This window comes from Lottia gigantea (genome assembly GCF_000327385.1).
Source record: "Lottia gigantea unplaced genomic scaffold LOTGIsca_1, whole genome shotgun sequence".
Classification (NCBI taxonomy): Eukaryota; Metazoa; Mollusca; class Gastropoda; family Lottiidae; genus Lottia; species Lottia gigantea.
In genome coordinates this window covers 3405845-3426075 of record NW_008706746.1, presented here as the reverse complement: position 1 = coordinate 3426075, position 20231 = coordinate 3405845, and the positions used below count along the sequence as shown (strand labels likewise).

At 30.3% G+C, this 20231-nt stretch overlaps 2 protein-coding genes across 2 annotated transcripts in view; both read right to left on the bottom strand.

Annotated features, from left to right (window-relative positions):
- LOTGIDRAFT_102258 (hypothetical protein) overlaps positions 1-20056 on the bottom strand; it is a gene marked incomplete at both ends in the record, with an annotated part of 42192 nt that extends 22136 nt beyond the window's left edge. The window contains 9 exons of the mRNA XM_009045567.1: positions 11171-11299; positions 11652-11794; positions 12566-12740; positions 13018-13246; positions 13488-13585; positions 14285-14451; positions 19178-19313; positions 19633-19704; positions 19943-20056. Coding sequence (XP_009043815.1) covers positions 11171-11299; positions 11652-11794; positions 12566-12740; positions 13018-13246; positions 13488-13585; positions 14285-14451; positions 19178-19313; positions 19633-19704; positions 19943-20056 — 1263 coding nt within the window. The remainder of the gene's footprint in view (positions 1-11170; positions 11300-11651; positions 11795-12565; positions 12741-13017; positions 13247-13487; positions 13586-14284; positions 14452-19177; positions 19314-19632; positions 19705-19942) is intronic.
- Positions 19874-20231, bottom strand: part of LOTGIDRAFT_102152 (hypothetical protein) — a gene marked incomplete at both ends in the record, with an annotated part of 4124 nt that continues 3766 nt past the window's right edge. The window contains 2 exons of the mRNA XM_009045566.1: positions 19874-20077; positions 20119-20128. Coding sequence (XP_009043814.1) covers positions 19874-20077; positions 20119-20128 — 214 coding nt within the window. The remainder of the gene's footprint in view (positions 20078-20118; positions 20129-20231) is intronic.

Here is a 20231-nt window from a genome sequence, read left to right as displayed (position 1 = left end):
GTAGTTGAAGGCTGTATTATCAAAGGTATATATGATATATATATATGGTGTATGATATAGTCCTGAAGGAATTCTATACCATTACTTAGGTTTAATTGAAATGAAATTATAGAACAATTTTCTTTGTGATTTCAATTTGAAAATTAAAAAATATTGCAAACCCAGACATCCACAAACCCACATCAAATTATATTCAGAAATTAAGAAATGTGAATGCAAAAAAGCCTGAAACGAGGAAGAAATCATTTTAAATTATTACAACATTTTTAGAGGAACAAGCACAAGATGAAATGAGATATAAAAATTTTACCCCCTCGGCAACTGAAATAATAATTGATCAGAAAGATTAAAGCCTGACATTTCAACTTACATAAACATTATCCTCAATGACAAGATCTGAATAATATATATACATATATCTCATGTTACTTGAAGAATTAATTGTCGCTCCTCCATGTAAATTAAATACAATAAAATTGTAAGAGAATATAATTGACCAATCACATACAACATAGATGTCTATTGTTTATATACACAATATAGATTCTAGTCTCAGTACAAAATTAAAAACATTAAAAAATAAACTGAGATCAATCTTGACGTACTGGATAAAAAAAAAAATTTAAGACATCAATAGTAAGTATGCTTTAATATTTGAAGTATGTATTCTCTCCCGGACATTTTAGTTTTCTATTATAGTACTGATGTCACTTGGTATCAATTTAATACAACTTCATGTTAAATAATATTTATTTTTCATTCCTCTTTTTTTCAGTATGTTTTGCATCATTCCTCTGTGAGTGTCTTTAGTGCGTGTGTATTGAACTTTGCATAAATAAGCTCTTTCCTAACATTCTGTTTTTGTTTCCTTTGCCTTTGTAATTTCTGTCTTTTATTAACTCACACTTTTTCATTTTTTGCCTATACTCATTGCATTAGCAGAAAATTGAATAAAAGCATTCAATGCATAAATAAAATCAACAAGTTTTGTTTGAAAGTTTTTATCTTACTCCATAGGGTAATAAATTTAATGAGAAATGAAGCCCATCTTTCATTCCCTAATAAACCTAGTTTTATATTGAACTTTATCAATATTAAAAACTTTACATCATTTAAATAAGATCAGAAAACAGAGTCAAAAGATGACAATAAGCAGTCTAATGATCAACAATCATCAACCAAGTATCACACGTTCAAAATGAAAATACAACTAAGACAAACCTACTATATTTTATTCTGGCTTAGATACCATGATAATTAAACTCCTCAGATCATAATGATTGTTGATTCAATGAAAAAAAAATACTGTAACAAGATACTTTAGTTTGTGTTGAAGAATCACTATTTCTGAAAATTAGTCAATATTTACCATTAGTGTTAATGAAAGCCATTCGAAAATGTTTTAATCACAAACTAAGTCATCAAATACCTGACAAAGGTCATTTTATTGATTCAGATTGATAACTGGCAAAGATCATCAGTAGTTTGCCATTTAAAGACTTGTTAGTAATTTTACTGAGTATAATCACAAAATCATCAAAGTGTGCAATTTTTACTGAGTAAAATCATAATGTCGTCTAAGTTTACCGTTTTATTGGGTATTATCCTTAAAGAGCCGTTTACATGAGAGTAAAATCCCTGGGTTCACCAAGAGTTGGCCCGGGGGCATTTGTTCACACATCAAAAACTCTAAGAGTTGACTCCGGGGCCACACTGGAGTTGCTGACTCCAGTCTTTACTAGGGTCGAACTCCATTTCGATCCGAGTTCAGCAGTTTATGCTGACAGATGGCTAAACCATGTCATTGGTTGCCCAGTCTTCACTGAAATTGCGACCTAGCAGACTGTCCTTGTGTAAACATGAACAGAGTTGGCCCCAGAGTTTTGAACTCCGAAGTCAATCCGGGTCAGTAAATCCTCTGGTCCAAGTCAAACTCATGTAAACAGGCCTTTAATCATCAAAGTTTGCCACTGAGTATAATTATAAAGTCATCAAGGTCTGCCACAATATTCAATAAAATCAAAAAGAAGTTTGCCATTTTATTAGGTAAAATAATAGAATTTCTTACACACTTCCAATTTTAAAGGAATTAAATATCTGACAAGTTCAATTCATATTGGTTATTAAAAACATTTATTTAGGGATTTTTTTCTTTCGTAAAAATAAAATCATTTTGCTTTTTTTGCAAAAAGGGAAAAAAATTCAAATGGAAATTGATCTAAGAGTGTGAAGTGCTCTTTAAAGATTTATGATCTATTTTGTCATTTGCAGCACATATATATGTGTAGCAGGTGGCATATTTAATGTACTGTAATTTGATACGAATATCACCTACCGGTCTCTAACTTTATCTGGGGGTGTAGCTTTAGCGAGACCGATTGGGACACTCTGTAGGATAGGTACATAATCTCTTCATAAAAATACGTAACTCTTGTATAGTATTAATTCTTCAGTAACAATAATGATATATTTACAAGTTATTCATATATACAAATATTTACACATTCGGTTCAGGGTTGTTGTCTTCTATTCTGTCTCTGTGATCTCTCCCTTTTTATTTTTTTGATACCATGTTTACTTTCCAATAGGCTACCTTTACCTGGATAACCATGGCAATCCATAGAATATGCAAAACTCACCGATGATACATATATAGATTAACAGATTAAAAATAAGTAGAGATTACTCAGATTACTACCGTATTTAATTAGTGCATTTCACTTAATGAAGGTAAATAGATAATCCTATAATATTGCATGGTGATATGAACCGGAAGTTGGAGTTTCCGGATAGTTTTGTACGTTATGGCATTTCATCAATTGAGTGTGGATTCGACCAATGAGAGTTGACTTTAGCATTGCACGGGATTTTCATGAGCAAACACTATAAAAAAGTTCGATTGTACCTTATTACAGGCAGTCGGTCGGTAAACGACTTAGGGTAAGTAGGTTCGTCCTGTGGGAGTTATAACACTCCGCTCATAGAATTGACTCTTACCTTAGTGACGATCTGGCTGTTTGATTTGGGGTTGTGGTTGCCTTGGGTCGGTTTGGTTTCCAGTCAAACCTGAATCGGGAACATAACGTTCCACTCATTCGATAATAATCTAAAACGGGGACTATGGTCTTGAATCGAGGGTTTTCAATGTTTGTGTTAATGTATTGTTTGAAATTCGTTCTGTGATGTCTTGTCTTGAGTTAATAAATGTGTTTTTGTTTAATTATTTATTACTTCCCATTGAGATCACAGTATCCTGAAAGAACCTGGAACTCCTGGTGTATTGAGACACGACAGGATTGATATTTGGGTTGTGAGTTTTTGGTCTGAAATAACTGCCCTAGATTACCTCCTGCTACATATGTATATTTCCATTTAGATACAAAATGAACTGATATTAGAATTGTTGACATGGAATTTCAGAGAGTACAGGAAATTCAGTGTACTTTAATTTTATATCTGGAGCATAAAAATAAATTGATTAAATTTAAGATTAGTTTTCAAACAGCTTCTATATCAAAACCAGTCAGTTCTAATATACCTTATATATAGCATAGATATATCTAAACATTCCAGATATAACAGGAACAAATCACAGATTTCAATGAAAATCACAAATGAAATACATGTATATTGTGAAAGGTGAATTACACTTGAGACTGTTTTTTGCTCTGGTGGTGATTTCTTTAGAAGCTTAAGGTCAAGAAATTGTTTTTACACCACTAGATGCTAAACTTTATAATTTCCTGGTATTTCATGCATTGTTAGTACATTGCTCAGTTCTTTTAATGTCTTAAATTTGAATTTTACTGTTATCAGATCTATCTGGGAACACTACTTTAATAGATCTACCACCAGCACCAAGTAGGTCAGCGTTTATTACAGTAAACCTAATTACCATAAAATATCTCATATAACAGCATCTTTAATCTGTATTAACAATCCACTAAATATAATAAATAACAATTTTATATCTTATCAGACTTGACAGAATCAATGATGTAATTACCTTGGATATTTTTTAATTTGTGTACCTAAGAGCAAACTTATCGATCTTTGTGGGAGAATGGAAATACTGTTAGTATCTGAATATACAGATAATTCAAATATCCTTTACACATTCCTACCTTATGAACACATTTTAATTGATTGATATAGATTTAATTACTGATGATAATATTAAGGTGTTGAAACTGATAACACAAGTGTATCCAAACAATATTTATTCTTACTAAACACATGTTTGACTTTGTTGGAAAAGAAAAGAGACAATTCAGCTGAGTCCAATATAAAAAATTGTAGGTTTGTCAGTAATACATTTTACTCCATATTTAAAACCTTAATACTGTAGTTATTAGATTCCAATATAAGTGCATTATAACCAATTGCTACCTATAAAATGTGAGAGCAACTTCTGATATGCTCTCTCTTCTTACCTACAAAATACCCTCTTACCTTTAACTTTCTTCACTTTTGTTTCTTCACTTTTGATTGTCATAATCAATATATTGGTTTTTTTTTTGTAAATGGTCAGTGCTAATGAATCACCTTGATCTTTTTATTGTCCATTAAAGCTTGACAAGGTGCTAAAATATCTGAGTGCTCTATTTTGATATATGACAGTTTATCATCAAATTGTCTCAAGAGGGATAACTTATCAGATTAATTTGTTGGTATTAGTGGGAAATGATGAAATTATTTGGTTGGAAATTACATTAACTTATGTTATTGCAATCTATAAGGAGAAAAAATAGTCATTTAGGATACTCAAGAGAATTGATCTGTAATGAATAATGGTGGTCTGTAATGAATAATGGTAGATTTAATCTATAAGTGTTAATATAGTATTTGTATTATTGCTTAATATCTACCATTAATCTCTTCTTTTAATCCTTTTGAAAAGCCTAAATTCTGCAACGTTTTAATCCTTTATAAGTCTCTAATACTTTAGGACTTAAGTACTGGTGGTTGGTATTGAGTTGTATTTGATAATAATAGACAATATCAATGAGGTCAAGAAAACTGAGAAATGAAATGGTGGACAGTTCTGTATATATTTTAACATAAAGTTAACCATAAATGACAGATTATATACTAATTTTCAAAATCAAACCATGAAGAAGAAACAGACTAGATAAAGTTATGCCAGACTTTCTTCCAGGGGCAACGTCATTCAGCACAAAACACACTATTTGTCTCTTAAGTCAGCTTTCAATAGCATTGACATCTTGCCATCAACTACAGACATGTTTACAAGTAAAGAGAGTCAGAAGTAATATCAGAGAAGAATAAATTTCTCCCACATCATGACATACTTATGACAGATGTGAAGAGAAAACAAGACAGGATAATGAAGAGATAATTGAATTTCACAGATCTTTGATTTCTTCCTCATTTGATTTGTAGGTCAGTACTGTAGGGCAATGTTTCCTATCATCAGTCGGAAATTAAATCAAGATCAGAAATCTAAGTATAGACAGTGTGATATCTAATATCAGTCATAAAACGCTATCAAAGACGGTTCACATCTTAGAACTTATCAAAAGAGAAGCTGCATTGATAATTGTGATACTTTGTGATAACTGTACGTAAGAACAATCTTTTTTTCCACAAAATTTAAAACATCCAAGGCAGTCATTTGCCACATAATTAGTAGCATATACCTATTAAATCAGAGATTTCAAGAGAGCAGTTTGGTTGCTGCCAGCAATAACAATAACTTCAAAGACATTTTAGTGTCATTGATCCCAACTACACATTGAATGGAAACTACTTATATTTCTTGCTCCAATGACACACCACATAACTTACAAATACTATATACATCTCATACAGATTATAAAAATATTACATCTTATTTCTTTATCTGTATAGTATTTACATGTCATCTATGGATTTTTATTTTGAATTTCCATAATCTTTCTTTAAAAATAACATGTTATCTATGTTTTTTCAGAATTCCACCATGTTGCCACCTTGATGTGAAAAGTCTGTGTTAAAGAACTAGTATTGAATACAGATTTCATCATGGATTACCCAAACTCCACACTGTCTAACAAAATTCTGAATACAGAAAAATACTCTATATTTGATCCAGATGTCAACCTAGATCTGTCAATGATGTTGTATAACCTTACCAACTCTACAGGAAATTCAACCAGGAATTTTCAACGACAAATGCTGTCTTTACGAGATTTGCTGAAGGATTATGAGGAATATAAACTATCACAGACTTTAATTCTCTGGTTATTCCCCATCATAATTCTTGGTGGAACCATCGGAAACATGTTAAGCCTGATTGTGATGCTCAGACGTGAGATGCGTCAAACCTCAACCTGTTTCTACCTTGCCACGCTGGCCATTGCTGATACAACTTTTTTATACGTCAGTGCTTTTAAAACTTGGATTCAAACTCTGACAGATTTTGATATGCTTCACTACTCCAATGCATCATGTAAAATAATTATATTTATGGTGTATTTTTGTAACCATTTTTCAGCCTGGATTATTGTGGCTGTGACAATTGAGCGATTTTTAGCAGTTTGGTTTCCATTAAAAGCTGGAACAATGTGTAGTGTTTCTAGAGCCAAATTTGGAACTTTTGTTATTGCAACTGTGTTTGTGGTTGTTAATTCTCACTTGTTTTGGACAGCTGAGCTCATATCAACTGCATCATCAATGGGAGTTGATCGACTCATGTGTGTTTCTTATACATATGCTCCATTTATTTGTAAAATCTTTGCTTGGATCAATCTAGTCCTCTACACCTTTCTCCCTTTCATTGTTCTGTTGGTGTTCAATATATTAATTATTGTCAATTTATTAAAACATCGTCAAGTGTTAACCAGTACCATGACTAAAGATGATCAACAAACCAGAAATAATCACAGAAAACTGGCTGTTACTTTACTTACTATATCCTTTGTGTGGATAGTTACAACGTTACCTTCGTCATTCTACTCTTTATTACGACCTAAACCCAGATCTACACAGGACATTGCAATTGGCATTTTGTTGAAATTGGTATGTTATTTATTACTTTACACCAATCATTCAATTAACTTTTGTCTCTACTGCATCACAGGCCAAAGATTTCGTCATGAAATGCGGAAATTGTTTTGTAGAAAAAAGAAAAATAAGCCAATAACCAAGATGACATTTCGCACGAGTGGAAGTGGACATGACAGTTCTTATCCTCTGATGGAAAACGTATTTATGGATGTCATCAATAATTTTAATTCAAACAGCGGAAATAATTCTTCTCAAGCCGAGAATTCCGTAAAATTGACAGAAACTAAATGATAACTAATCCACTTAAAGATGCTGAACACTTTTCACTGCAGTAAGCATACAATAACCAATTACCCTTGTTTTTAAATGAATATTCTTTTCTATTATGTCTTATGGTGAAATAAACTTGTGTGTTCCACAATTCAAGGATTTAACTGCGATTTCAACTAACAGAAAATTTCAAGTAAAGCACCAGATAAACTGTATTGTGAGATTGACCAACGTTATTACAGAGTAAAAAATATTTTCTTATTGCTATTGTGATAGAGTTAGCTTTCTTTATTGTTATTAGATGAATTAAAATTTTATTCTCAGCTTTGACCTTATTTGTGTATGTGGAAATGTTTGCATCTGTTAACTTAATTTGACTCTCAAATCATGGGTATCAGCTGAAAAGTTCTAATTTTAGCTGTATTTGCACTTAGGACCCAAAATAATAATCCATCTAACACCACACCTAAATAAAATATAACATCATATACTCTCAACTTAAAGTAATAATACTTGACACTTCAATTATAATCACTACAAGCTAATGGCTGTTTCTATGCAGCAATAAAAGGGTCTGAATATTATGATACTTTCTGAAACCAAAGGCATCATATTTTAAACAGAGATAAAATAATGTTGTCCATGGTAAGTTGGTCATTCAACTCTAGATCTAATGATTACAATTAAAGGTCTTTATGACTGATTAGGTTCACCATCCCTTTTCCTCTAATTATCAGGACTTTATCTTAAAATCATTACTGTAACAAATTCACTAGACTAATTGGCTCATTGGCTGGACAAGTTCTCAACCATACTTCAACATGAATGAAACCTAGCAATAAACTATTCTTAAAGGATAACATCTTGATGTTGACAAGGTTCTAGCCTCACAGTTGTGCAGTTTACAATTAACACCATTTAATATCAATAATAACTTCATATAACTAATTGAAGACTTTACTGCCAAGATTCAAGTAAGTTGAATTGTGCAGTAGAAAAGTGCTATAAATAGCAAAAATTAAGCTTATTCATTGAAGCTACTATATTCCTTTAAGTCTAATCAAGTAACAGAACCAGTTTGGTATTTTCATATAATATACTTCTAAGTTGTATAAAGCTCCACCTCTGGCTAAAAACGTAAATAGTATCAGTGAAGCCAAATTTGTAAGACTTCTGAGACTAAAGTTACTATCGGGTATTTCTTAACCCTTAAATAGTACATTGCCTTTCATACTCGGTTAGAAAGTGTATTCCCCCAGACTGTTCTTCAAATTTATTTTCTATGATCACAAGCCAATCAACATACTACCTTGTTAAAATGATGATTTTCAGACTGTTTCCATAAAAAATTTAATACTGATCAACATTAATGCATATCATTAACAGAAAATCTGATGTCAAATTATAAATTGAATAAAAATTGAATTAAAAAAACTGTTAATACATTGATAAGTTTTGGTTTGTCTTGAAATAGTGTCTAATGAATATCAATTGAAGAATTTGAACAGCTTTGTAAAGATATCATAAGATCTGGGTACTTAATTGTACTATTGTAACATGATTCATCTTATCATCTAACTCTGAGCATCTGCTTAATTTGGATTAGAACATCCCACAAACATAACATAATCAGAATTACAACTTCAATATCCTGAAGATATACTGAACTTCCATGTGAAACCTTATAATATACTTTGTCGAGACTGTAGTATTAATAAGCTCTTCAGTAAATAGTTCAATAGAAAACATGATGAGTTAAGGACCAGCTAATGGACAAGGCATGGCAAAACTTAAAAAAAAACTAAAAAAAAAATAAATAAATAGTCCAATAACTAATATTAAGCTGGAAATATGTAGAGTGTAATTGGGAAAATCTTTGTTTTTCGAAGTATAAAGCATGTCTGCTGATTTTGATATCAAATGACTGCCTTCATAAAAAAAATAATTCAACAATTTTGTAAATTTTAATATTGACTCAAAATAAATTATTTCATCCATGATTATTTGGATCATTGATCATTTATTTTAAAATATTAAATAAGTTTTAAGAGAATGTAACATTAAGATAAGGCAAAAGAGTTCAATTAAACAAAATAAGAAAGTGTTGATCGAGATCAATCAAAAACAAAATTATCATCAATCAGTTTTCTGTGATCACATAAATGTGAGAAATTAACAATTTGAAGATCAAGCTGAATGTCATTCAACCAAAATACTTAAATGGAATGGACCTAATTCTGACCTGTTTTAAACAATAAAGAGTTTATTATTCAGTAGATTTCAGACTGGTATGAACAATGAAGGCTTGAAATGAAACTGTACTCTTCATCTCCGAATGGAACTAAATCAACTTTAAGTTAATGGAGATATTTTGAAGTATATTTTACGAGGCGTACAGGAACTTAATGATGGCAGTTTAATGTACTAGAGTTGATTAGACAAACATAATCATCCATTCTGTGACGTCAGCATTAGCACAAAGTGACATCTCCATTCATACCACCTAACAAGGTGATACCACTAATCTTGAAATAATGTTACCCTCATCATTGGTTGTCAGCTATAATCTTTACCACAGTTTAAAGATGCTAGCTTGGATATCTCTAGTCATACCAATTACTATGGAACAATTATAATAATGGTATGGACATGATTAGTCTTAATTTGAAACAATGTTTACCTCATCATAACTGTCAACAAGTATTTTGACCACAGATGAAAGATGTTATCTTGGATCTTTGATGTCTCTAGTCATACCAATTTGAAAGAGGTATTTTATATCTTATGTAACACTCATCATGATCATCAACAACTAGGTATTATGCTGATTTTAAAGATGTTCAGAGCAAACTCAACAAAAACTATCATTGAGAAGAATGGTTGTACATCAGAGTAGATGAAATTTAAAATATGTTGGTCTCTTTAACCTTTCCCAAGTTCATTCATTTAATTCTGAAGTGTAAATTTCCGAGACTTTAATGTAAGCAATTATCTCGACTAATGTTTTTTATATAACCTCATGAAGTAGAAATTAATTACTTTCTATTGAAAACTCTTAAATCTACCAGACAGAGCCTTTCTTTATCGGTATTTTATATTTCTTTCATTAGATTTTTAGTTGTTTGGCCAGTAGAATCTTGGTCAAGTGTTAAAACTCAATCCACGTGTAATCAGTAAGCTAACTGTCAACTACTATTTCTCAACAACCACCAATCATAAAATCAATATTTCTCAAGTATGCACATAGATTTTTTGTATAATATATTGAAATTGTAATATAAATTACACTATGTCCTTCACTCAAATCCATTAAAATTTCTAACTCTTCTTTACTTTAATTCAAATCATCAACATCATCCTTTAGTGCAGTAAGCTACTTCTTTGCAGGCTTGTAGGTAAAACCTTGCGTTTTGTATATTCATATTCAAAATAAACAAAGTATCCTTAAGTTAGGTAGAAATTGACTTGGACTATCTTCTGAATGATATGTGCTGACATTGTAATTTTAAGATATATCCTTATATTTTTAAACTGATATTCCAATTCACATAAAAATAGTAAAAATTAGATTTACTGATGAAATGAATGATGTTCATCAGAGATCAATTGTTATTAGTTTAATAGTTTAATATCAGATGATGAGAAACTGTAACTTGTGTAATTGTGTGAATTATGTTTTACTGACCATGAACTTTGAAATAAATGTTCTAATGCTGTTGACATGACAATTGATAACCATGTCTTATGTATTATGTTTATATAACAACTAATTTATATTCATGTTTGTTTTAATATTTTTATATATGTCTGTAATTGATGTATTGAGCATCATTTTAATAGTGAAAATATTTTATTCTTACTATCTTAAATGTGATAAAACAATGATACATACCTGTCTGATTTTCTCTATGGCTAAAGTAAAAATATGACTCATAACATAGATTTCTTGCCATTTTAAACCAGTATGAATCTGTGATAGAACTGTATAACCAAATAATACCAGAAACGTTAAATAGGCAATCTATAAAAAAATTTACATAATATATTATCAATGTTTAATCAGATCAGGCACTTTATAAAAATATTAACAAATGTGGTATTCATGGCCTTGTCCTCATAAAATTGTACAGTCTTAAAATATGACAAAAATGTTAAATTTTAAACAAAAAATCCATAAACTGTTTTATATTATTTCTTCTGTTTTCAAAGAACCCTTTCCTTTTTTTTCTGAGATTAAATTGTAAGAAACTTTATATGAGATCAACAGCAATGTTTATATAATAAGACTGATAAAACAAAGTAGGTTTTTTAAAACAGACAGAACTCTGTATATTGTTTTCTCACTACAGTACCCATTTAACTGTTTAACTTACTGTATGAGCACAGAATTTAGTTACAGGAGCATTATAAAATTCATATATCTTCTTTCCCATTCGTAGAGGACTTTTCTTCTTGCGGAAAGGAAGGTGTGAAATTATACTAGTATCATGAGGAACGGCACCATTTTCTTTAGTAGCTGGTGGGGGGCCACCTTGCTGCATAGTATTAAAACTGGTTTCATTATCTTCACCGAATTCATTCTACAATTTACATAAATTATACAAATTAACATTTAAAATACACAAACATAATGTTTTCTTACAAACTGTTACAGTTAGAATTAAAATACTTCTTTACTTAACATTATTATTATAAAAATGTCAATATGAAAAATATTCCATGCAATAGAAACTTTAAATGAAAGAAGCAAGCAAATTGGCACACACAATAAAAATAAAACAATAAAAATAAAACAACTCATAAGCTATTTAAGCTAGAATTATTCTGATTTTATAGAGCATGATAATAGTTCAGCTAAGCTCATCATGTAAAGTCTGCAAACAATATACTTCAACATTCTTACATAACTCTTATGTTTACATTACACACATTTGAAGCAATTCAACAGTGAAAACTCTTAACTCAAGCATCAGATATTTGCAATGAAAGCATTCAATCCTACAACCAATTACATCTCAGTGTCTATTTTTCAAGCTATATTCTTAAAATAAATATTGTAATTATTTGAAAGTATTTAAGAGAGATAAGAGTTTTCACTATAAATCATAGCTGACAAAGAACAACAAATATAATACAACAACTAGAAAGATCTTACTGATCAGCCACGTCAAAACAACAGCAATGGATGTCACCAGTATGACAACAGCTTCACAGCCATAATAAATATCATTGACCGAGCGACACAGCAACAGCATGACGATGTCGAGACGGTCAGATTAGAAATAACCTACTTCAATCACCTGTTCTTCTTCAAAAGAAGCATACATATGATCCACTGTGGAATCAGCATCTTCCAGATCTTCTAAATGTTCTTCCATTGTCTGAGGCATCAACTGTAATTCTTCTTTACTCTTGAATTCTAATAAACCGATAGATGGTGGTATAAAGATACCCATGATAACCTGAAATATTTCATAATTAACTGAACTAGGTGTCTTGATCAGGATTTTATGTCCAAATCAAGTGTTTTTGGTGGGTTAATATCTGATTATAATACAGCTCTAGATATTTGGTTTCATTTCTTTACAGCATGTTACATCATTCATTGTAAATTTCTGCAGTTTGGCATAATTAGTTAAGGCATCGTATGGAAAAGTAACTTGATTAATGATGTTTTCATTAAGGTTGCATTTGCAAAAGCATGATCCCAAAATTCTAGAACACAAAGATTTTATTTACCTTAAAGGTGGTATTTTTCCTCATTCTGAGACCACCAATCCATAAGTCATTTAATAAAACCTGGCAACAGGTATGAGCTATAAACTCACGATGGTTTGCCACCATTGCCAAGCTGAGTGAAGTCTGTTCGCTAAAATTCTTGAGTTCATAAGTTAACAGTTGTTGAGTATAGTCATCATCTATTTTATAACAATGTTCTAATAATTCCAGTGCTAATGTCTGGAAATCTCTGAAAACAAAAATATTTGATTTTTTATTTATTTCATTTCAATGACTGTGATAGGAAATGTATTGGGAGGGAGGGTAAGTGAATTATGTAAAAAAAATGGATGCTTCTCATAAACTGGGTTCATCAATTCTGCATCCCCATTGGAGAGTTTTCATACCTCATATTGTTTTTATATCAAAATATCTAAATTACAAAAAAAGTAAACATTCATTATAATCGAAGTAGCATGTGTCAAACTTACTTTGCATATCTTCTGAATTCTGCTGTTAGTTCAATCTCTAGATCATCTTGATCAGCTTCATGTGCCATCGCTTTATACAGACGACATGCTAATAGAGCCTGCAATACCAACAACATATCAAAGGTCATTCTTATATTCAATTTCTGTCTTAGGTGATTATTCATCGAGTAATTACCAATTTTGAACCTGACCAAGAACTCATCAATATATACCACGTTTGAAGTTTCATCAAGACCAGATAAAAACTGTAGTCTCTATCATGCCTACAAGCCAAATTTGCTGCATTTTTACTAAGTCAAGGGCAATAACTCTGAAACGGTTCATCCTATTATTACCAATTTCGAACAGGACTGAGATCTTATGATCAAATTTCATAAAGATTGGATAAAAACTGTAGTTTCTATCGTACATACAAACAAGCAACATATAATTAATTAATTCACTTGAAATCATATGGCTTTGAGACACTTTCCTATTTAAGAAATGCCATACGTTATATCACTCTTTTCCAGAAGTATGTGTGCATGTAAATGAAAAATGTCATAAAGGAGGTAAAAAAAAAATCTAGAAACCTTATATATCATATGGTTTTTTGTAATCATGAATTAATGACAGAAAATAGGAAATAAACAAAAAATGTCTCCATTTTCAATCAAAATCCCATTTACAGCTAACCAGATCTTTCTAAAGAGTTGATGTAGAAGGCTAATAAAAATATCAGTCAAACCTGTCATTACAAGACTTCAGACATATCCAACTAATATATAATATAAGAGTATAAATTCAAAATTGAAAACCTTTGCCATGGCTTCCTCCCCATGCTGCCACATAAACAGTGCCATCTTCTGTCGTTTCATCAACACTGCCCAGATCATCAAATCATGGAATGGATATGGGAATAAATCTTCCACCATTTTAGTATTGACGAGATGTGGAATGGATGTCACTACATTTCCTAATGATGCTCCCTGTAACACGTAAAAAATATAATTCTAAATAGTTTTCAAAAAGAGAATAAACAGTTTCTGATCATAATGAACTTGATAAACAGCTTCTGGAAATATAGCAGGACATTCAACTTGATTTCTGACTTTCATAATCTATGTGGCTTGAAGGTAAATTCATTTTGGAATGTTTGAAATTTTTATAACTCATCTTCAACAATTGAAAGTAATTTATTAAAAGGGATCCACCTGACCCTTCCAATTTACACTTATCTATAGAATATATACAGCTTGAAAAGAAATGTATCACATAATTATAAATCATGCTATACTAGATACCAAGGCTTTCTAATATATATTATGTTCTAAATACACACAGAAATAAACTTGAATCTGCAACTGATAATCATATAAGCATGGAAGTCAATAAGGAAACAAAACAGTAACATGCAGTGGACTATATGATAATCAATTCTATAATCAATTATTATCACTAAGTCTCCCTCAGAATTAAAAATTATTCATTTTCCAATTGATGTCTTCTCTGGCTACAGAAATATGGAATGGGTTAAAAAAAAATAGATAAAGGCTTTACAATACATGCAATTACTAAGATTTACAAAAAATCTTAACATTTTTACAGAGAATAATTCATGGTTGTACTAAAGTTTCAAAATGAAAAGCTATAAAGAAGTAGGTCAACTAATACAGAATTCAACAAAACATTACAGAAAAACAGAAATAAAGTACAGAAGAATGGGTAGGAGTTCATCAAAGATACCTGTTTAGGTTGCTGCTGTTATTCCAAAGAAAAAGATTAAAAAAAGTCAAGAATCATGAAGATAATAAATATTAACAGCTGAAAAACTTACAACATAGTAAATCATTATAATACTAAATGTGAATGAATGTTCCTCCAAACAATTAACATGCCTGTATAAAATCATTGACACAGAATTCAATCATCTTGTCAAAAGTCCTCTTTAAATTTCTATATTGCTTCTAAATTCCACTTCAAATTATATTTGATCAGATATAGGATTAAGGAAAATCTGTGCCTGTCTTTCTTTCAAAAAACATCTTAATTGTCTACAGGTTTATTTTAAACAAAAACCTTGAAAGATTTTTATACTGCAATGAAAGTAGTTTCTATAGTTGGTAATAGCACAGATATTGAACCCCTTGACTATTCTATATTATAGGGTATCAAGAGAGATATGTTGTTATCACATTTCTATCTAAGACAAATGTGGCACAAAATATAAATATTCATTCAACCTGTCACTAATATAGATTCATTGATACTATTCTAGAATAATTCTTTATAAGTCTCCTGGAACCAGTGTTCTAATTGAATAAAAGTTGGCACTTTCAGTCTCTATAATATTGAACACATGTTAAAGAGGAGTACCACATATCTATAATGTGTTGCAGGCTTTTTTTAAAAAGAAACTGCAGATCCGGAATTTTTTCAATAAAACAAAAATGCATGTCCATTTTTCCATCTGCACACAATTTAATACACAACTGTTGACAGATTAATCATATTGATATAAATAGTGTTATTTTTCTATATCAGCCATTGTTATATGTTTATAAATCAAATTGAATTTCTGTTAAATCTGTATTTATTTAACAATTATGTTTCAGTTATTCCATCATTTTTGAGACATTCTAATTTCTACCATCCATCAATATCCTAGTAAAAATTGCCAGACTTTTTTCTTATTTATCGAAATTGGAATATTATGTTGTGGTGAAAATATAAGAATAGTATATGATTGTATTGTAATATGTAAGAGCTTAGCATTGTATTTGTAAAACATTGTGTAACATTTTAAACATAAGTAACATCAAAATCTTAGTCCTTTAGCAGTAACATTGTTACAATTATTTGATCATATCCAAGAGAAAGGTGATGCTGCAAGAACAATTTGTCTCTTTTTCCTGGTTTAAAAAAAGTTATTTTCACTGAAAAATTGTCAAGGTCAATGTTTGTAACATATGTCATAATAAGTATAATAATTCACAAAGAAATAGCAGCCCTGACAATATCAGCTGTCATGGTGACAAACAGACTGAAATGAACACTCTTGAGGATACAAAGGAAAATAAGTCCTTGCATCATAATATGACATTTATATATCAATATCAAATCAAGAAGAAAAAAACGTTTCACAGGAAAACCTTTTTTTAATTATTTTTTTTAATATAGCTTTAAAGAGCAAATGTCATATTATTTCACTGATGGATCGAAGTTATTGCAGAAATCTTCACCTGCTTAAGGTGGCAATAGACAATATTCTTTGTGTGATGCGTATATTGTGTGACATTATTGTAGTAAATAGAAAAATCAAACATTTCATATGAAGCGCTTACTTGTTTATTTGCACCTTTTACCTGCAGTATTATTAGAGGAGCTACTGAGGAGAAATATAAAAGTAATAGAAACTGGAAACGTGACCAAAAAATCACCAGCACAAGGTCCAGTTGGATAAAATAAATATAACCATCACCTCTAATATACCATTGAAGGATCATCACCTCAATGTTAGAAGCAATTCCCAAATTAGAAGCAACATATATTACTGTATCAATAAATATAAAACTAATATCTTATTAGTCTCTTGAGTGAAATTCCAGTAAAAAACTCATTGTAATACCACACAGGTTAAGAAAGGCCAAATATACTGAAAGGGTATGCTTCAGATATTTCCATATACTCCTTAGTTAGATGAAGCTTCAGATTCTTCTGCACTTAAAATGACATATGCCAGATGAGAATAATTTATAAGGAAAAAGTAATATAAATAATTGCAATGAGCAATCTGAAATGCATTCTCATAAATAGGTACGAATACACTTCCAGCTTCTTCTAAATATAATCTGTGGTAATAATTGTTATTTTGCTGGAAATTTTATAAATATTCTTTCACAACTACAAAAGCAATTAATAATGCATACTACATCTACTCTAATGCTAGATAATCCAAATAAACAGACTATGTGCCTACCTCTTCAAGCTAGCAAGAAAAAATAAATCATCAAGCCATATAAAATGTGTGTTGAGTGCAACGACTTTCTAATTCAAATAATAGGTTTCAGGAATGTTTGAAAATCTAATGAATTACATCAAACATTGATATCAAGATTATTTCTCATTCAATATTTATAATTACACTGTGCAATATAAAATACTACATGTCATTAAAATCTATTGAATATAGAGATTTTGTAAAGTTTATTAATCAATCAAGGCCATTCACAGTTAAAAAAAAACCTCTGTGATAATATTTACTATCATATCTATGAACTATTTGAACCACAACCTTTTCATGGACTCTCAAGAAAGCAAAATATATCATCATATTACATTATTATAAACTTCAGAGATGAAATTTAAATTGTAGTCCTTTCGTAATTGATCATCCCATGAAGTTTTAAAAGGAACTATCAACTGAATTTTGAAGCATAGAAGAGGGCAGATATTTTCTGTGTGACAAAAATCTACAATAATATTTATCTAAATATTCCTTGAGTCTTCCATAAGTTATCAGTATGTTTGATTGAATGAAGAATAAATAGATAGAAAGCTTAACTTTATCTGAATATTTATTAAGACAAAACAATTCCATAAAAACAGTAAAAGTTGTTAATTTCAAAGGCTTTGAAGCTGTGTTCATTAACCACATCATTCACCATATTAAATCAATGATATTAAAATCAAGTATGTAAAAGCTTTATTACGAGCACAAATAACTATTTGGTTGGACAAAATTTGATCAATATTAGTTTGAACCATTAAACTTTCCTGCCTTGCTAATGACATAACATAACACATAAATCATAGGGAAACAGTTTGCAAGAACTCTAGAAATCTTGACATTCTAATCAACTTACGTATGAAAGACTATTTAGATAACTACATTATAGTGAAGCACTGACTGAATAATTTTACTGTAACCAAATTTTACTTGTAAACGATGAAAATAAAAGCCAAATGAATCAAAATGTATAAAATCATTATTCAGTAAATGCTTGAATCTACTAAGTGCTGGCCGTAAATAATCAAAAGGATTATACGCCTACCTCCAGTTCTTTAAGCTGGACAACAAAAATACAACAGATCAGATCATGGATGGGAAGATTTAAAGAGGCAATGCTATTTGTCACAATTTGTAAAAACATATTGCTTTTGAATCCTTTTCCTTAATAAAAGTTAAAAATAGCATTGCCCTTTCATCATTTCTTATTAGCTGGCTTTTCTGCCTCCAAAGCTAAGCAAAAAGGTACAATTCTACAGGCTAAAAAATTCAATTATGCAATGAGTCAGCATGCCACCAATGCTATTATTGGGATGTTATAAGACACACAGAGCAACTTTACTTTTAACAGGTGCAATTATAGAAGGGAAGTAACTATTGCTAAATACAAACATTCAAACCACAGTCATTTATAATATCTGGCCAGTAAATCATTAATATTTCATTACTACTTTCCACATTAAAGTATACAATTTAAGTCAGAGTTCGCAAATAAACCACAATTCAGCACCCAAAGGACAGTCATTGAAGTTATTTTTTCCTGTTTTTATATAGTATAGCTGGTTTTTGTAGGCTAGATATTTCCCAGTGTTGATAAAGTTGCTTTAATTGTTAACATGAATCCTGATATTATAATAAACAGAAAATTGGATATTCTGAAACGATGTTCCAAAAGTCTGTAGGAGTTATTTTTGTAATGTACTCACATTATTTTTCAAGGCATAGTATTTCTGTCGGAATCGTTTTCTACAGTATGAAGATCTAAATGCACCACCCATTAAATGCTGTACAACTACGCCCACATCAGGAAGAGTAACTCTATAATTTGAATGTTGATGCTGAAAAAAATAATGATATCATCCTAAATTAAAGTTTAATCTAGATTATAAACACTATTGATTTTCAAGTAGTATGTTTGTTACATCTTGTAGAAATGTAGTACAGTGACTCTTGGGCTGCATAGAACAGTAGTCTTCACAGTTTACAGTACTTATTCAATACATTCTACCATTCATAGACAAATTACAAAAAATTCCTTGAAACAATTCCACAAAAATATCATAGGATCCATCTTTGTCATTTTCCACATGAAACTTTTTTTTACATTGGAGGCAGTTTATTTTCTACACAAATTTTACAATGAGCCATGTTTACTACCTGCTTGAAATGAAGTCTTACCTTGCATATATCTCTAAACAGATATCTTAATGTATTGGACGGACCTTGTCTCTACAAAAACAATGAAATTTATTTAAATCATAAATTTTTACAGGTTGTTCTAAAAGTGGAAAAATAAATTAACATCACCTTTAAGGCAAAGATCAAGAGAACCACCAAAAACCAAAATTTACAGCTTCATTAGAACTTTGAAATGAAATGAATGGAGTTTTACGTCCTACTATTCTGCACCTTGTGGGCTAATGAAGAAAACTTTGAAATGAAAGAATAATATAAAAAGTTGACTTACAGTATTATAAAGCTCTTCTAGACGTGGTATAGTAAGAAAGGTATGCATACTGACACCATTTTCTAATAATAACTTTACAAAATCAACTCTATCATTAATTAGAGCATCCATCATAGCTTGTTCTAATGACCCTTCCTAAAACAAATTCAAACAATAGTTCGTTCAAAATTTCTAACCAATAACCATCTTAATGAGTGAAATATGAACAAAACAGTTATCTCATTTTACAATTGGGTTACTACATTTGGCACACGTTTTTTTATCTGCTCATAATTTGGTTACCTTTGGT